The 12051-nt window shown below is 44.1% G+C and overlaps 1 protein-coding gene across 1 annotated transcript in view; it reads left to right on the top strand.

Moving 5' to 3' along the window:
* Window positions 1-12051, top strand: part of vps13d (vacuolar protein sorting 13 homolog D) — a 280943-nt gene that overhangs the window by 30608 nt on the left and 238284 nt on the right. The window contains exons 9-11 of the mRNA XM_078558176.1: window positions 693-861; window positions 3069-3167; window positions 4418-4637. Coding sequence (XP_078414302.1) covers window positions 693-861; window positions 3069-3167; window positions 4418-4637 — 488 coding nt within the window. The remainder of the gene's footprint in view (window positions 1-692; window positions 862-3068; window positions 3168-4417; window positions 4638-12051) is intronic.

Below are 12051 nucleotides of genomic sequence, written 5' to 3'. Positions count from 1 at the left end.
TGGCTTGTAGTTGACCTCTGAACGTACCACACATTCCCTGCAGCACTTCTGAATAGATCTCATTGCTCTATGCTACTCAGAATGGCCACTTGCTTCGAATTGACTGTTTAATCCCACTGAAGGATTCAGCTTTTACAATCCAATCTATTCTATCTCGAGTCTGCATGTTCTTGCTATCATTTCTTTTCCATAGAAATTCCTATAGCCACAATTATCGTGAAAATTGTCTCTGCTGTATTACCACTGTTAAGAGGGTGTAACTATAGCATGATATGTTTACACAGGCAGTTTGTGTTATAAATGTGTTCATTGTAATTTAAAGCATAAAATAACAGTGTGTATGACTTTTCATCTGTCCATTCTGGCATGCTTTCCTCTCTAACCCTGCATTATCTGAGAGCTACACTTGGCCGTGACTCCGAGGAAGGGGTATAATTTTGCTTTGGGGAGTAGTATAAAACTGGTGATATCAGATCAACCATACATCTCAATTGATTAACATTTCTGTTGAAGATCTGATAATGTCCGTTTTACACTATTGTCCAAAGTCAAAATTCCATTCCTTATGTAGCTTGTCACAGGAGATCAACAATGAATGCATAAGTAGAATTCATTCTGTAGGATTTCTTAATAAAGGATCTGGATATTGTTGGAAAATTCTATTCTATACATTCTTTTTTCCTTATAAATAGTTCACGTGAGTGGTGGAATTTTGCCTTGAATGCAAATCTTGCTGAGATCCGTGAGCAGAGGAGACGATTAAACTGGATGTTTGTATTGCAACGAGCAAGAGACGCTGTATTGTATACAGAGAAATACCATCATAAGTTGAAAGGAAGCCTGAATTCGTTTGAAGATGAGGTGATAGAATCTTAACTGGGAATTACTCATTTATTCACTAATTTTAACAAGTCCAATATTTTAGGAACTTGAGTATTGTTGAAAAGAGAGACATGTGTAGGCTTTTCATCTTACACTCATCAGGACACTTGCAAGAATACCAATATTAGGGGGAAAACAAGAATTTATACTGTATGTGAAGAGAGTGCTGCCGTGGGAACCCCTCTAGGCCCAGGCCTTGCAAACATCTTTGTTGGGTTCCATGAGAAATGTGTTTTCGATGAAATGACATCTAACCTCTCGCCCCTCATATATTTCCATTATATGGATGATACGTTTGCAAAAAAATATTTAAATCTGAAGCTGCACGTAACAATTTCCTTACATGTCTTAATGGGCTCCACCCTGCACTCAAATTCACCTTTGAAATGGAGCAGTCAAATTAACTCCCCTTCCTTGATGTACTAGTTGAGAAATCTGCCAGGGGATTCTCTGCCACAGTCTACCGCAAACCTACCTTCACCAGTCAATATATGCATTGGGATTCTTAAGGTTCCACATGCTATGAGATTGAGCTCATTGGCAACCTTGTAAATAGGGCCTGAGCCATTTGCTCACCATGCAAGCATGATGCTGAAATAGGGCGCATCAAAGGCATCCTGAAGGATAATGGCTACCCTGATCAGATAATTTCACGCTGTATATCATGCAAACCCATGAGCAGGCCTAAGGCCATCACTTTTGGCCTTGAAAAAGTGCCCAGTCTACCTCAGATTACCCTGGAAGGGCAAGGCATCTCAAAAATTTGAGCAACAGGTGAAGCTAACTGTTTCACGCTGCTGCTATGTAGTAGCAACATGAGTGGTATTTGTCGCTAATAGGATGCTGCCGTCAAGCCCAAAAGATGTTCTGCCTATCACACAAGTGAGTAATGTGGTATATGAATTTCAGTGCCAGTGTGATGCTAGGTATGTAGGCCTGATGTCGCAAAGACTGGTGAATCATATCAAACAGCATGTCCCAGCTACTGTTGACAATGGGCAGGGTACAGACCGTACCCAACCAGCCAGTGCTTGCAAAACTCAAAACACAGTGTCCAATATTTGATGTGATTCTGCAATTGGACAACATTTGTTAAATAATCTTCAATGTGCTAAGAATTGCGCTGACAACCAATTTAAGATTGTCTGTCAGGCTCGCAGTGTGGCGCATTTGCATATATTAATACACAGGACCCTGTTCTTTGCAGACAGAAAGAACATGTACATACATTGCACCTGTTTCAGCTAAACAAAATAAGTGACAGCCATTCGCTGACTCATTCCTCAGGGCAATGCCTTGACCAATCTGGGTCAAGCTGCCTGGTTTAAGTTTCAAACAATGCTTGGCAGTTAATTGTCAGCCACCATCACTGGTGCATTCTCCATGGCAACACCATTTGCCAACCAATCAACACCCTTGTCACACCAGTATAAATTGTTGTTTACCCCTTATACTGGTATTCTTGCGAATGTCCTGATGAGTGCAAGACGAAAAGCTTAGACATGTCTCTTTTCAGCGATACTCAAGTTCTCTACTACCAAACGACTATTTTAGAAATTCAGGGACAGCAGTTAATGTATGGGTGTGTACATGGGGGATCCCAGGAGCTCCTATTGGTTTGTTTGGAGGGGAGATGGGGCTAGTATGTCAAGCAGAGTGCTTGCTCTGAGGGTGGTGGGTAGAGATTAGTTTGTGCTTCCATTAGGAATGTGGGTTTGTTTATTGTGTAAATAGGAGATATTGGGACACTTGGCCAGCACATTTACAATGAATGTTGGGGAGGTCTATCATTCTTATGGACTGGATAGTGGGGAATCATGTTGGTGTGTTCAAAGAAATGGAGGAAGAGCAATCTGCTTGTTACCAGCAGTGACATGCTGACATGTTTCTGTTGAGTGCTGCTGAAGGAATAGTGGGAATGTCCTGTTTTTGCATATGGCATTGCTGGTGAGAGATCCTTTTGTGCTTTGCTGGATCTTTGTCTTTTAAAAACTATAAATTGAATTGCTAGGATTTTTTGCTTTGCTATTCTTGACCTTGTCAAGTTGATGAAACACTTCATTTTGTATTTGGTAATAAAGTAGGAATAATCCAGGGGAGCATTAGAGAAATCATACTTCTTGCCCTATCCCTCACAAGTGCCTCCGACTAATGTAATTTGGTATTGTGCTATTTTTAATTAACAGGAGTTGGAGCGAATTGAGGATGAACAGACCTTTGAAGAGTTGAAAATCCTGCGAGAGATTGTATATGAACGGTTCAAGAAGCAAGATACGCTGGCAGAGGTCAGGATTTGGGAATAAAGATCCTCCTTTATGCATAATAAGCCAATATATAATAAGAAGAAAAGTAACTCCATCCATCCATGACTAAATTGTGGACACTCAGTTGGAAGTAGTTCCAAGATGGTACACTTAGAATCAAAATCATGTTATTGAGTGATAGACTCAATAATCCAATACTTGAACCCTGGAAGTTCCCAGCATTCCGGAGCACTGTTGATAATTGACTAGCCAGCCTGCTTCACTAATGCATCCTAGAGGGTCAGACCTGCCTTAGTTGCTTCCCACTCTGCCTGAGATAGCCCTGTCCCAGTAGGCCAAACAACAGGAAGGTCACCAATGGTGGTAAGCAGTGCAGTTTTATCTAGTGATACTGAGTAGTGCTCCTGCTCCCTTTCAGGTTCACTGAACCTAGGCTTTTTCAACATGTGCCTAAACCCTCTGGACATAGATAAGTGATTTTGCTCCTATGACTAGAAATTGCGCAATCTATGTCGGGCAGTCGCATACAACAAAGTTAGATTTCTCAGTATCTTGTTCTGCAGACTGTTAATCCTGCTGATGGCTTCTCTAGATAAAATGGGTATCCCAGTGCTGCCACTGAAATTCCAGCAAATGGTGAGAAGGATGCCTGCTTAGAGGCTGGGAACAGAGAGGCAAAAAATTGTATTGGCCCAGGCCTCTCTATACTGAGCAACTGGTTAGAGCAGCATTGCTGAAACTTGGGAGCAGGTTATCTGGCTACTGTCATAACTATATAAGGCTTGATATGTATACTCTTGTGTTTCTCTGGTCTTCCATTCATGGATGATCATGGGATGTTGCCAAAGTTGACATTCAGTGCTTTTTTCCCTTGCTGTCCAGGAAGTGAAAGAAGGAGAATGCATATAGCAAGTGAAATAAACTGTTAAAACTAGAACATATAATTTTAATAGAAGTACTAGACCTAGAGATGACAATGCCAGGCCTTTACATGAAAGCTACTGGGAATGGCAGATTTGCAATCAGGAACACAGCATATGGGGAGTTGTAGTCCAGCCCCATTTTACCACGGTGCAGTATGTTGAAGCATTTCTTAGAACGGCTGGTGAGTGGGACACTGCTTGCAATTATGGCATGTAAATAAAAAAGTTGTCTTCCATACCAATTATGTAACTTCAGCATTTTAGGGATACTTTAAGTTCATGCAGGAAATCTTTTTGGAAATCACTAGAGGTTTAAACATGCCTTTTTTTTTTGGATCATTCTGGCAGAGCCTGCGTGAGCCGCAATCAGAACCTTTGGGTTCATCCTCACGCTCAGAGCCTATGCATGGAAATCGCAGTGGCATGATCCAGTACCTGCAGTCTTGGTTCCCTGGATGGGGCGGCTGGTATGGCTACTCCCAGAATCCTCAGCAGATGGAACAGAGTGTAACTGTAGAGGGCCTCACAGCTGAAGAGCAGCAACGATGGAATTCAGAAGAGGAGCTAGGTATGATGAGACTTCTGTTTGTGCAGTTCCTTAAAAATGGGCATCTGAGTGATTGAAGGTGTAGTGTGAGTTGACCTTGCTTTCTGTTGGAACTTTGTATTTTTGTGAAAATTTATTTCAGAAACAGTAAAGTAATATCGCACTTAAAAATCTAACTAGTGCGCCTGCCTGGCGATGGTATCTGTATCTCAATTCAGTTACATTTTCAGCATTGGTGCTTCCTGCCATGAGTGACTAAGGAACTTTTGATCAGATTGAATCCAGTCAATTAATGTAAATTTCACAAAGCTTATAGTCTTCAGGATCCTCTGTAAGCTCCTGACTTCTGATCCTGAAGGTGGATTTCTTTACTGTACCACTCCAGACAGGAAGGAAAGCAGTTGGGTGATTTTCAGTCAACAACCAGCACCTGTGATCTAAAATATTTATATCTGTTTCCTGGTTCATGCCCTATGTTTTCTGAAACACGTTTGAAATATTGTTCTATTCTCTAACGTTCAATAGTTAAGCAAATCCAGAAATCCCAACATCTGGAAGAATGAAGACTATTGAACTGACCTCAAAGGCTGCTAATAATTCTATCAGACTTTGCTCAGTCTGATGCGCAAAGACATCAGACTTTGAATACAAATTAGGAGTAGCCATTCGGCCCCTTAAACAATCATGGCTGATCTGAACTCCACTTTCCTGCATTCCTCCTATATCCTTTGACTGTAGTTCTGTAATTCTGTATTTTTGTAATATTCCTAGTGAGTACTCAGCCTTGTGCTGATTCCCAAAGATCAAGGCACAAGACCTGTTATAAAGGGAGGTGATGTTATTGTGGTCTTTACCCTTTTTCAATCAACCTTCCCCCCTCCCTTCCCCTGCTGAGCTACACTTCTGCGGATGACAAATGCTATTTGGTCTCTCTCAAAGAGCCATTTTTCCATTGTCACCTAAGGAGTCTAATTGACCATGAGAAGCAGTACAGCTGAGCCCAAAAAGTGTCCTCATCTGACATCTGTGGCTGTACACAGAACCTGGCACTGGATAGTGTTACAACCAGGTGAGAACGGGTACAAGGGCTCCCCCCTTTTTCCCACTCCTCAATTGATTGTAACAGGGCTTTTGAAATCTATACGGTTGAATGTGCCATTTCAGTGTATGTACTTTACAAAGAACTCAATCCAGCAAGCTTTCTTGAGTTTAAAAGAATAAGTGGTTAGTTTTTATTGTGCCAGAAACCCACCCAGGTTAAGATATTAAAAATATTAATAAGGTAAACACATGAGTGTCTTAACACACACACACATGCAAAAATGCAAGTTATTACAAAGTAGAGGAGATTAACTTTTGTTCAAACTAAAATTCAAGGATAAAAGGCAAAAACATAGAGCTCACTAATTATGAGTCCTTTGCTGTTGTTTGTGGCTGAGGCAGTTCTCAGGCTTTGGTCCTTGGGTTTCTTTCTGAGAAACACTGCTTTAAAATTTGGAGTTGTCTTTAGAATTTCTTTGTCTGCTGTCCACAATTTGATATAAACAAGCAGTGTTCACTTGAGTTGAAAGAGAGAGCAAGCATCTTTGTTGCTGCCTTCAAATGTTCCTCCTCCAGACTGAACAAAGAACAAAGAAAAGTACAGCACAGGAACAGGCCCTTCGGCCCTCCAAGCCTGCGCCGATCATATTGCCTGTCGAACTAAAACATTTTGCACTTCCAGGGTCTGTATCCCTCTATTCCCATCCTATTCATGTATTTGTCAAGCTGCCTCTTAAACACCACTATCGTACCTGCTTCCACCGCCTCCTCTGGCAGCGAATTCCAGACACTCACTACCCTCTGCATTAAAAACTTGCCCTGCACATCTCCTCTAAAGTTTTCTCCTCTCACTTTAAATCTATGTCCCCTAGTAATTGACTCTTCCACCCTGGGAAAAAGCTTCTGACTATCTACTCTGTCCATGCCACTCATAATTTTGTAAACTTCTATCAAGTCGCCCCTCAATCTCCGTCGCTCTAGTGAGAACAATCCAAGTTTCTCCAACCTCTCCTCATTGCTAAAAACCTCCAGACCAGGCAGCATCCTGGTAAACCTTCTCTGCACCCTCTCCAACGCCTCCATATCTTTCTGGTAATGTGGCGACCAGAATTGCACGCAATATTCCAAGTGTGGCCTAACCAAGGTTCTATACAGCTGCAGCATGACTTCCCAGCTTTTATACTCAATACCCCTGCCAATGAAGGCAAGCATGCCATGTGCCTTCCTGACTACCTTATCCACCTGCGTTGCCACTTTCAGTGACCTGTGGACCTGTACACCCAGATCCCACTGCCTGTCGATGCACTTGGAATGCATGGAGCTAATTGGCCCAGAGTGATCTCCTGGATCAGAGAGGAATCTCCCAGGAAATCCTTCTCCAAAATTAACCTTGGTTTTTCACCTGCCTTCCCCAGAAGGTAACAGATTCTCGGGTGGGCTGGGGAATCTGTGCACTTTGCTGAACAAGGTATCGCATTTGTGCAGAACAGATTGGACAGACAGAGAAACTTTTTCTGTCTGAGATTTTTAAAATATATTCTTATGTTTTATTTCAAAGATTTAAATATGAGAAGTTTAACATCTGGGAATAAACATGTCAGGGGAATTAACTAACTGTGTGTGTGTGTGTGGTCTGATTTGTGTACAGATCCTAGAGAGAAGAACAGATAGAGGAAGAGCTGAATTCTCTAAGGGAGAGGGATTGCAGTCTGGGGATTGCCTGGGCTTAACTACTGACTGGGTGAATTCTCTGAGCCACGCGCCAGGCAAGGTGCAGAGACAATACACTGGCTGTACATAGAAATATGCTAAAGGATGGACAGACTGTCAAGCCCGGCATGCTTGTCCCATCCAGCAGATAGGGTCAGCCCACAAGCTGCTGTCCCACCGCTGAGGAATGCTGTCTCTTGGAATGTGGGCCCTTCAGGAAAACGTTCTGCCTCAAAACTTTATGATAAGACAATTTAAAATGGTGATCCCACTCACATGACACCTCTCTCCATAATGATTGAGTATTCCACAGAAGGTAATTGATTAGCTCATGTCTGGACAGACCTTGGCTATTGTCTAGGTGGTTCATTTTTAATGTCCAAGACATCACTTCTGATTAACTCATTCTACCATTAGGGGAGGCAGTGGCATAGTGGTAGATACCCAGGGGAATGTTCTGGGAACCTGGGTTCGAATCCCACCACAGCAGATGGTGGAATTTGAATTCAGTAATAACCTGGAATTAAAAGTTGGGCCTGGGACATACCCTGAGGAACTCCTACAGTAATATCCTGGAATTGAGATGATTGACCTCCAACAACCAAAACCATCTTCCTTTGAGATAGGTATGACTCCAACCAGCGGAGAGTTTCCCCCTGATTCCCATTGACTCCAGTTTTGCTAGGGCTCCTTGATACCACACTCAGTCAAATGCTGCCTTGATGTTAAGGGCAGTCACTCTTACCTCGCCTCTGGAGTTCAGCTCTTTTGTCCATGTTTGAACAAAGGCTGTAATGAGCTCAGGAGCTGAGTGGCCCTGGTGGAACCCAAATTTGAGTGTCAGTGAGCAGTTTAGTGCTAAGCAAGTGCCGCTTAATAGCACTGTTGATGACATCTTCTCTCACTTTACTGATGATGGAGAGTGGATTGATGGGGCAACAGTTGGCCATGTTGGATTTGTCCTGCTTTTTGTGTACAGGACATACCTGGGCAGTTTTCCACATTGCTGGGTAGGTGCCAATGTTGTAGCTGTACTGGAACAGCATGGCTAGGGGTGCGACAAGTTCTGGAGCACAAGTCTTCAGTACAATTGCCAGAATATTGACAGGGCATAACCTTAGCAGTATCCAGTGCCTTCAGCCGTTTCTTGAAATCACGTGGAGCGAATTGAACTGGCTGAAGGCTGGCATTGGTGATGCTGGGGACCTCCGGAGGAGGTCAAGATGGATCATCCACCCAGCACTCGTGGCTGAAGATTGTTGTGAATGCTTCAGCCTTATCTTTTGCACTGATGTCCTGGGCCCCCCCATCATTGAGGTTGGGGATATTTGTGGAGCCACCTCCAGTGAGTTGTTTAATTGTCTACCACCGTTCACAGCTGGATGTGGCAAGGCTGCAGAGCTTGGTCGTGGAATCACTTAGCTCTGTCTATCACTTATTGCTTATGCTGTTTGGAACGCAAGTAGTCTGTGTTGTAGCTTCACCAAGTTGACACTTCATATTTAGGTATGCCTGGTGCTGCTCCTGGCATGCTCTCCTGCTCTCTTCATTGAACCAGGGTTGATGCCCTGGTTTGGTGATAATGGCAGAGTGGGGGATATGCCGGGCCATGAGGTTACAGATTGTGGTTAAGTACAATTCTGCTGCTGCTGATGGCCCACAGCACCTCTTGGATGCCCAGTCTTCAGTTACTAGATCTGTTCGAAATCTATCCCATTTAGCATGATGGTAGTGCGACACAACACGATGGAGGGGTATCCTCATTGTGAAGATGGGACTTTGTCTGCACAAGGACTGTGTGGTGGTCACTCCTAACAATATTGTTATGGACAGATGCATCTGTGGCTGGCAGGTTGGTGAGGATGAGATCAAGCATGTTTTTCCCCCTTGTTGCTTCTCTCATCACCTGCCTCAGACCCAGCCTAGCAGCTATATCCTGAAGGATTCAGCCAGCTCGGCCTGTGGTGGTGCTCTCCAGCCAGTCTTGGTGACAGACATTGAAGTCTCCCACCCGGAGTGCATTCTGCGCTGTTGACAACCTAATTGCCTCCTGCAAGTGGTGTGTAACATGCAGGAGTACTGATTCAGCAGCGGGGGGAGGGGTGTGGGGTGGTACAGGTGGGGTTCCTTCCTTTTAGGGAAGGAAATCAGCCATCCATACCTGGTCTGGCCTAAATGTGACTCCGGACCCACAGCAATGTGGTTGACTGTTAAATGCCCTCTGAAATGGCCTAGCAAGCCATTCAGTTGTATCAAACCGCTAAAAAATCTAAAAGGAATGGAAATGGACAGACCACCCAGCATCAACCCTAGGCACTGGAAACGACAACGACAAACTCAGTCCTGTCAACACTGCAAAGCCCTCCTTACTAATATCTGTGCCAAAATTGGGAGAGCTGTCTCACAGACTAGTCAAGCAACTACCTGACATAGTCAAATTCAGAGAATCACACCTAACAGATAATGTCCCAGACACCACCATCACTAGACGTGAGTATGCCCTGTCTCACCAGCAGGACAGACCCAGCAGAGGTGGCGGCTCAGTGGTATACAGTCGGGTGGGAGTTGCCCTGATAGTCCCCAGCATAGACTCCGGACCCCATGAGATCTCATGGCATCAGGTCAAACATGGGCAACGAAACCTCCTGCTGATTCCCATGTACCGCCACCCATGAAGGAGGTTCATCTGGACCTCCTCCGGAAGTCCCCAGTATCACAGGTGCCAGTTTTCAGTCAATTCGATTCGCTCCACATGATTTCAAGAAACAGCTGAAAGCACTGGAACCATCTTCAGCTGCTTCATCGATGACCTACCTTCCATCATAAGGTCAGAAGTGGGGATGTTCGCTGACGATTGCTCAATGTTCAGCACCATTCATAACTCCTCAGATACTGAAGCAGTCCATGTCCAAATGCAGCAAGGACCTGGACAATATCCAGGCTTGGCCTGACAAGTGGCAAGTAACATTCGTGCCATGCAAGTGCCAGGCAATGACCATCTCCAACAAGAGAGAACCTAACAATTGTCCCTTGACATTCAAAGGCATTATCATCGCTGAATCCCCCACTGTCAACATCCTGCGGGTTACCATTGACCAGAAACTGAACTGAACTAGCCACATAAATACTGTGGCTACAAGAGCAGGTCAGAGACTAGGAGTAACTCACCTCCTGACTTCCCAAAGCCTGCCCACCACCAACAAGGCACAAGTCAGGAGTGTGATGAAATACTCTCCACTTGCCTGGACGAGTGCAGCTCCAACAACACTCAAGAAGCTTGACACCATCCAGGACTTGTCACTCCATCCACAAACATTCACTCCCTCCACTCCCTGCCATGCACATTGGCAACAGTGTGTACCACTGCAGGAACTCACCAAGCCTCCTTAGACAGCATCTACCAAACCCATGACTACTACCATCTAGAAACACTAGGGCAGCAGATAGATGGGAACACCACCACCTGAAAGTTCCCCTCCAAGCCATTCACCATCCAGACTTGGAAATATGTTGCTGTTCCTTCACTGTCGCTGGGTCAAAATCCTGGAACATCTCCCCCACCCTCTCCCCCAAGAGCACTGTGGGTGCACCTACACCACATGGACTGCAGCAGTTCAAAAAGGCAGCTTGCCACCACTTTCTCAGGGGCAATTAGGGTGGGCAATAAATGCTGGCCTAGCCACATTCCATGAATGAATTTTTAAAAATGTATGAGCTAGGAAGAACGCCCCAAGGTCGCCATTGTCTCTGTAGACGCTCTGTCTCCAGACTGAATGGAGAGTGGCATTTATAGTGACACAGATAATGTCAGCCTTTTTACACACCAGTCCATCTTTGAAATAATCCTTCGCCTCAGCTGGTGCGAGATTCCACAGGAGGGTTGCCTGGATATATCTTAGTTGTAACCCACATTGGATACTTGACTAACTTGCAGTTGCAGACAGGGCAGGTGCCCTCTGGCAGCCATCTTACATCAGTGCCTATTGTTTTAACAGTTGTAGCTGCCTATTTTCAAAAGGTGAGTCCAGCAGATGAAATTGAAATTTAATATTGACATTAACACACCTCTGTAACAATAGTCATCAGGAGTAAGGATCTTTCTTCTCCCGAACCCAGTTTGCTGAGGCTAAATGTAACATCTGTTGCTAGCCCAGGTGAGATCAGCTGACTGAGTTCAGAGTAGAGATTGAATTGGAGATTTTTCCTGTCTGTTCACCTCAGCTGCCAATGGCAGCTGATGAAATTTAAAATTCAATTAATTAATCAAAAAAAAACTTGAATGAAAGCTAGTCACAGTAACGGTGACCATGAAACCATCATTGATTGTTGTAAAAAACCATCTGGTTCACTGATATCCTTTAGGGAAGGAAATCTGCCATCCTATCTGACCTGGCCTACATGTGACTCCAGACCCACAGTAATGTGGTTGATTCTTAACTGTCCTCAGAAATGGCCTAGCAAGTCACTCAGTTCGAGCACAATTAGTGATGGGCAACAAATTCTAGCTTTGCCAAAAATGCCCACATTTCACGAAAGAAAAAAAAATGCTTCTTGCAGCATTTAACAGCTAACCCACTGGTAGTGATGGGAGTAGGGGTATCGGGGTGGGGTTCATCTATCCATCCATTCTAAAACTTGATTAGAGATTGGAATACCCTCTTCCATCGTCACTGGATATCTATCT

This window comes from Cetorhinus maximus, chromosome 15, assembly GCF_964194155.1.
Source record: "Cetorhinus maximus chromosome 15, sCetMax3.hap1.1, whole genome shotgun sequence".
In the NCBI taxonomy this organism is placed as follows: domain Eukaryota; kingdom Metazoa; phylum Chordata; class Chondrichthyes; order Lamniformes; family Cetorhinidae; genus Cetorhinus; species Cetorhinus maximus.
The sequence above is the reverse complement of the archived record's forward strand: the minus strand, read 5'-3'. Positions and strand labels throughout refer to the sequence as shown.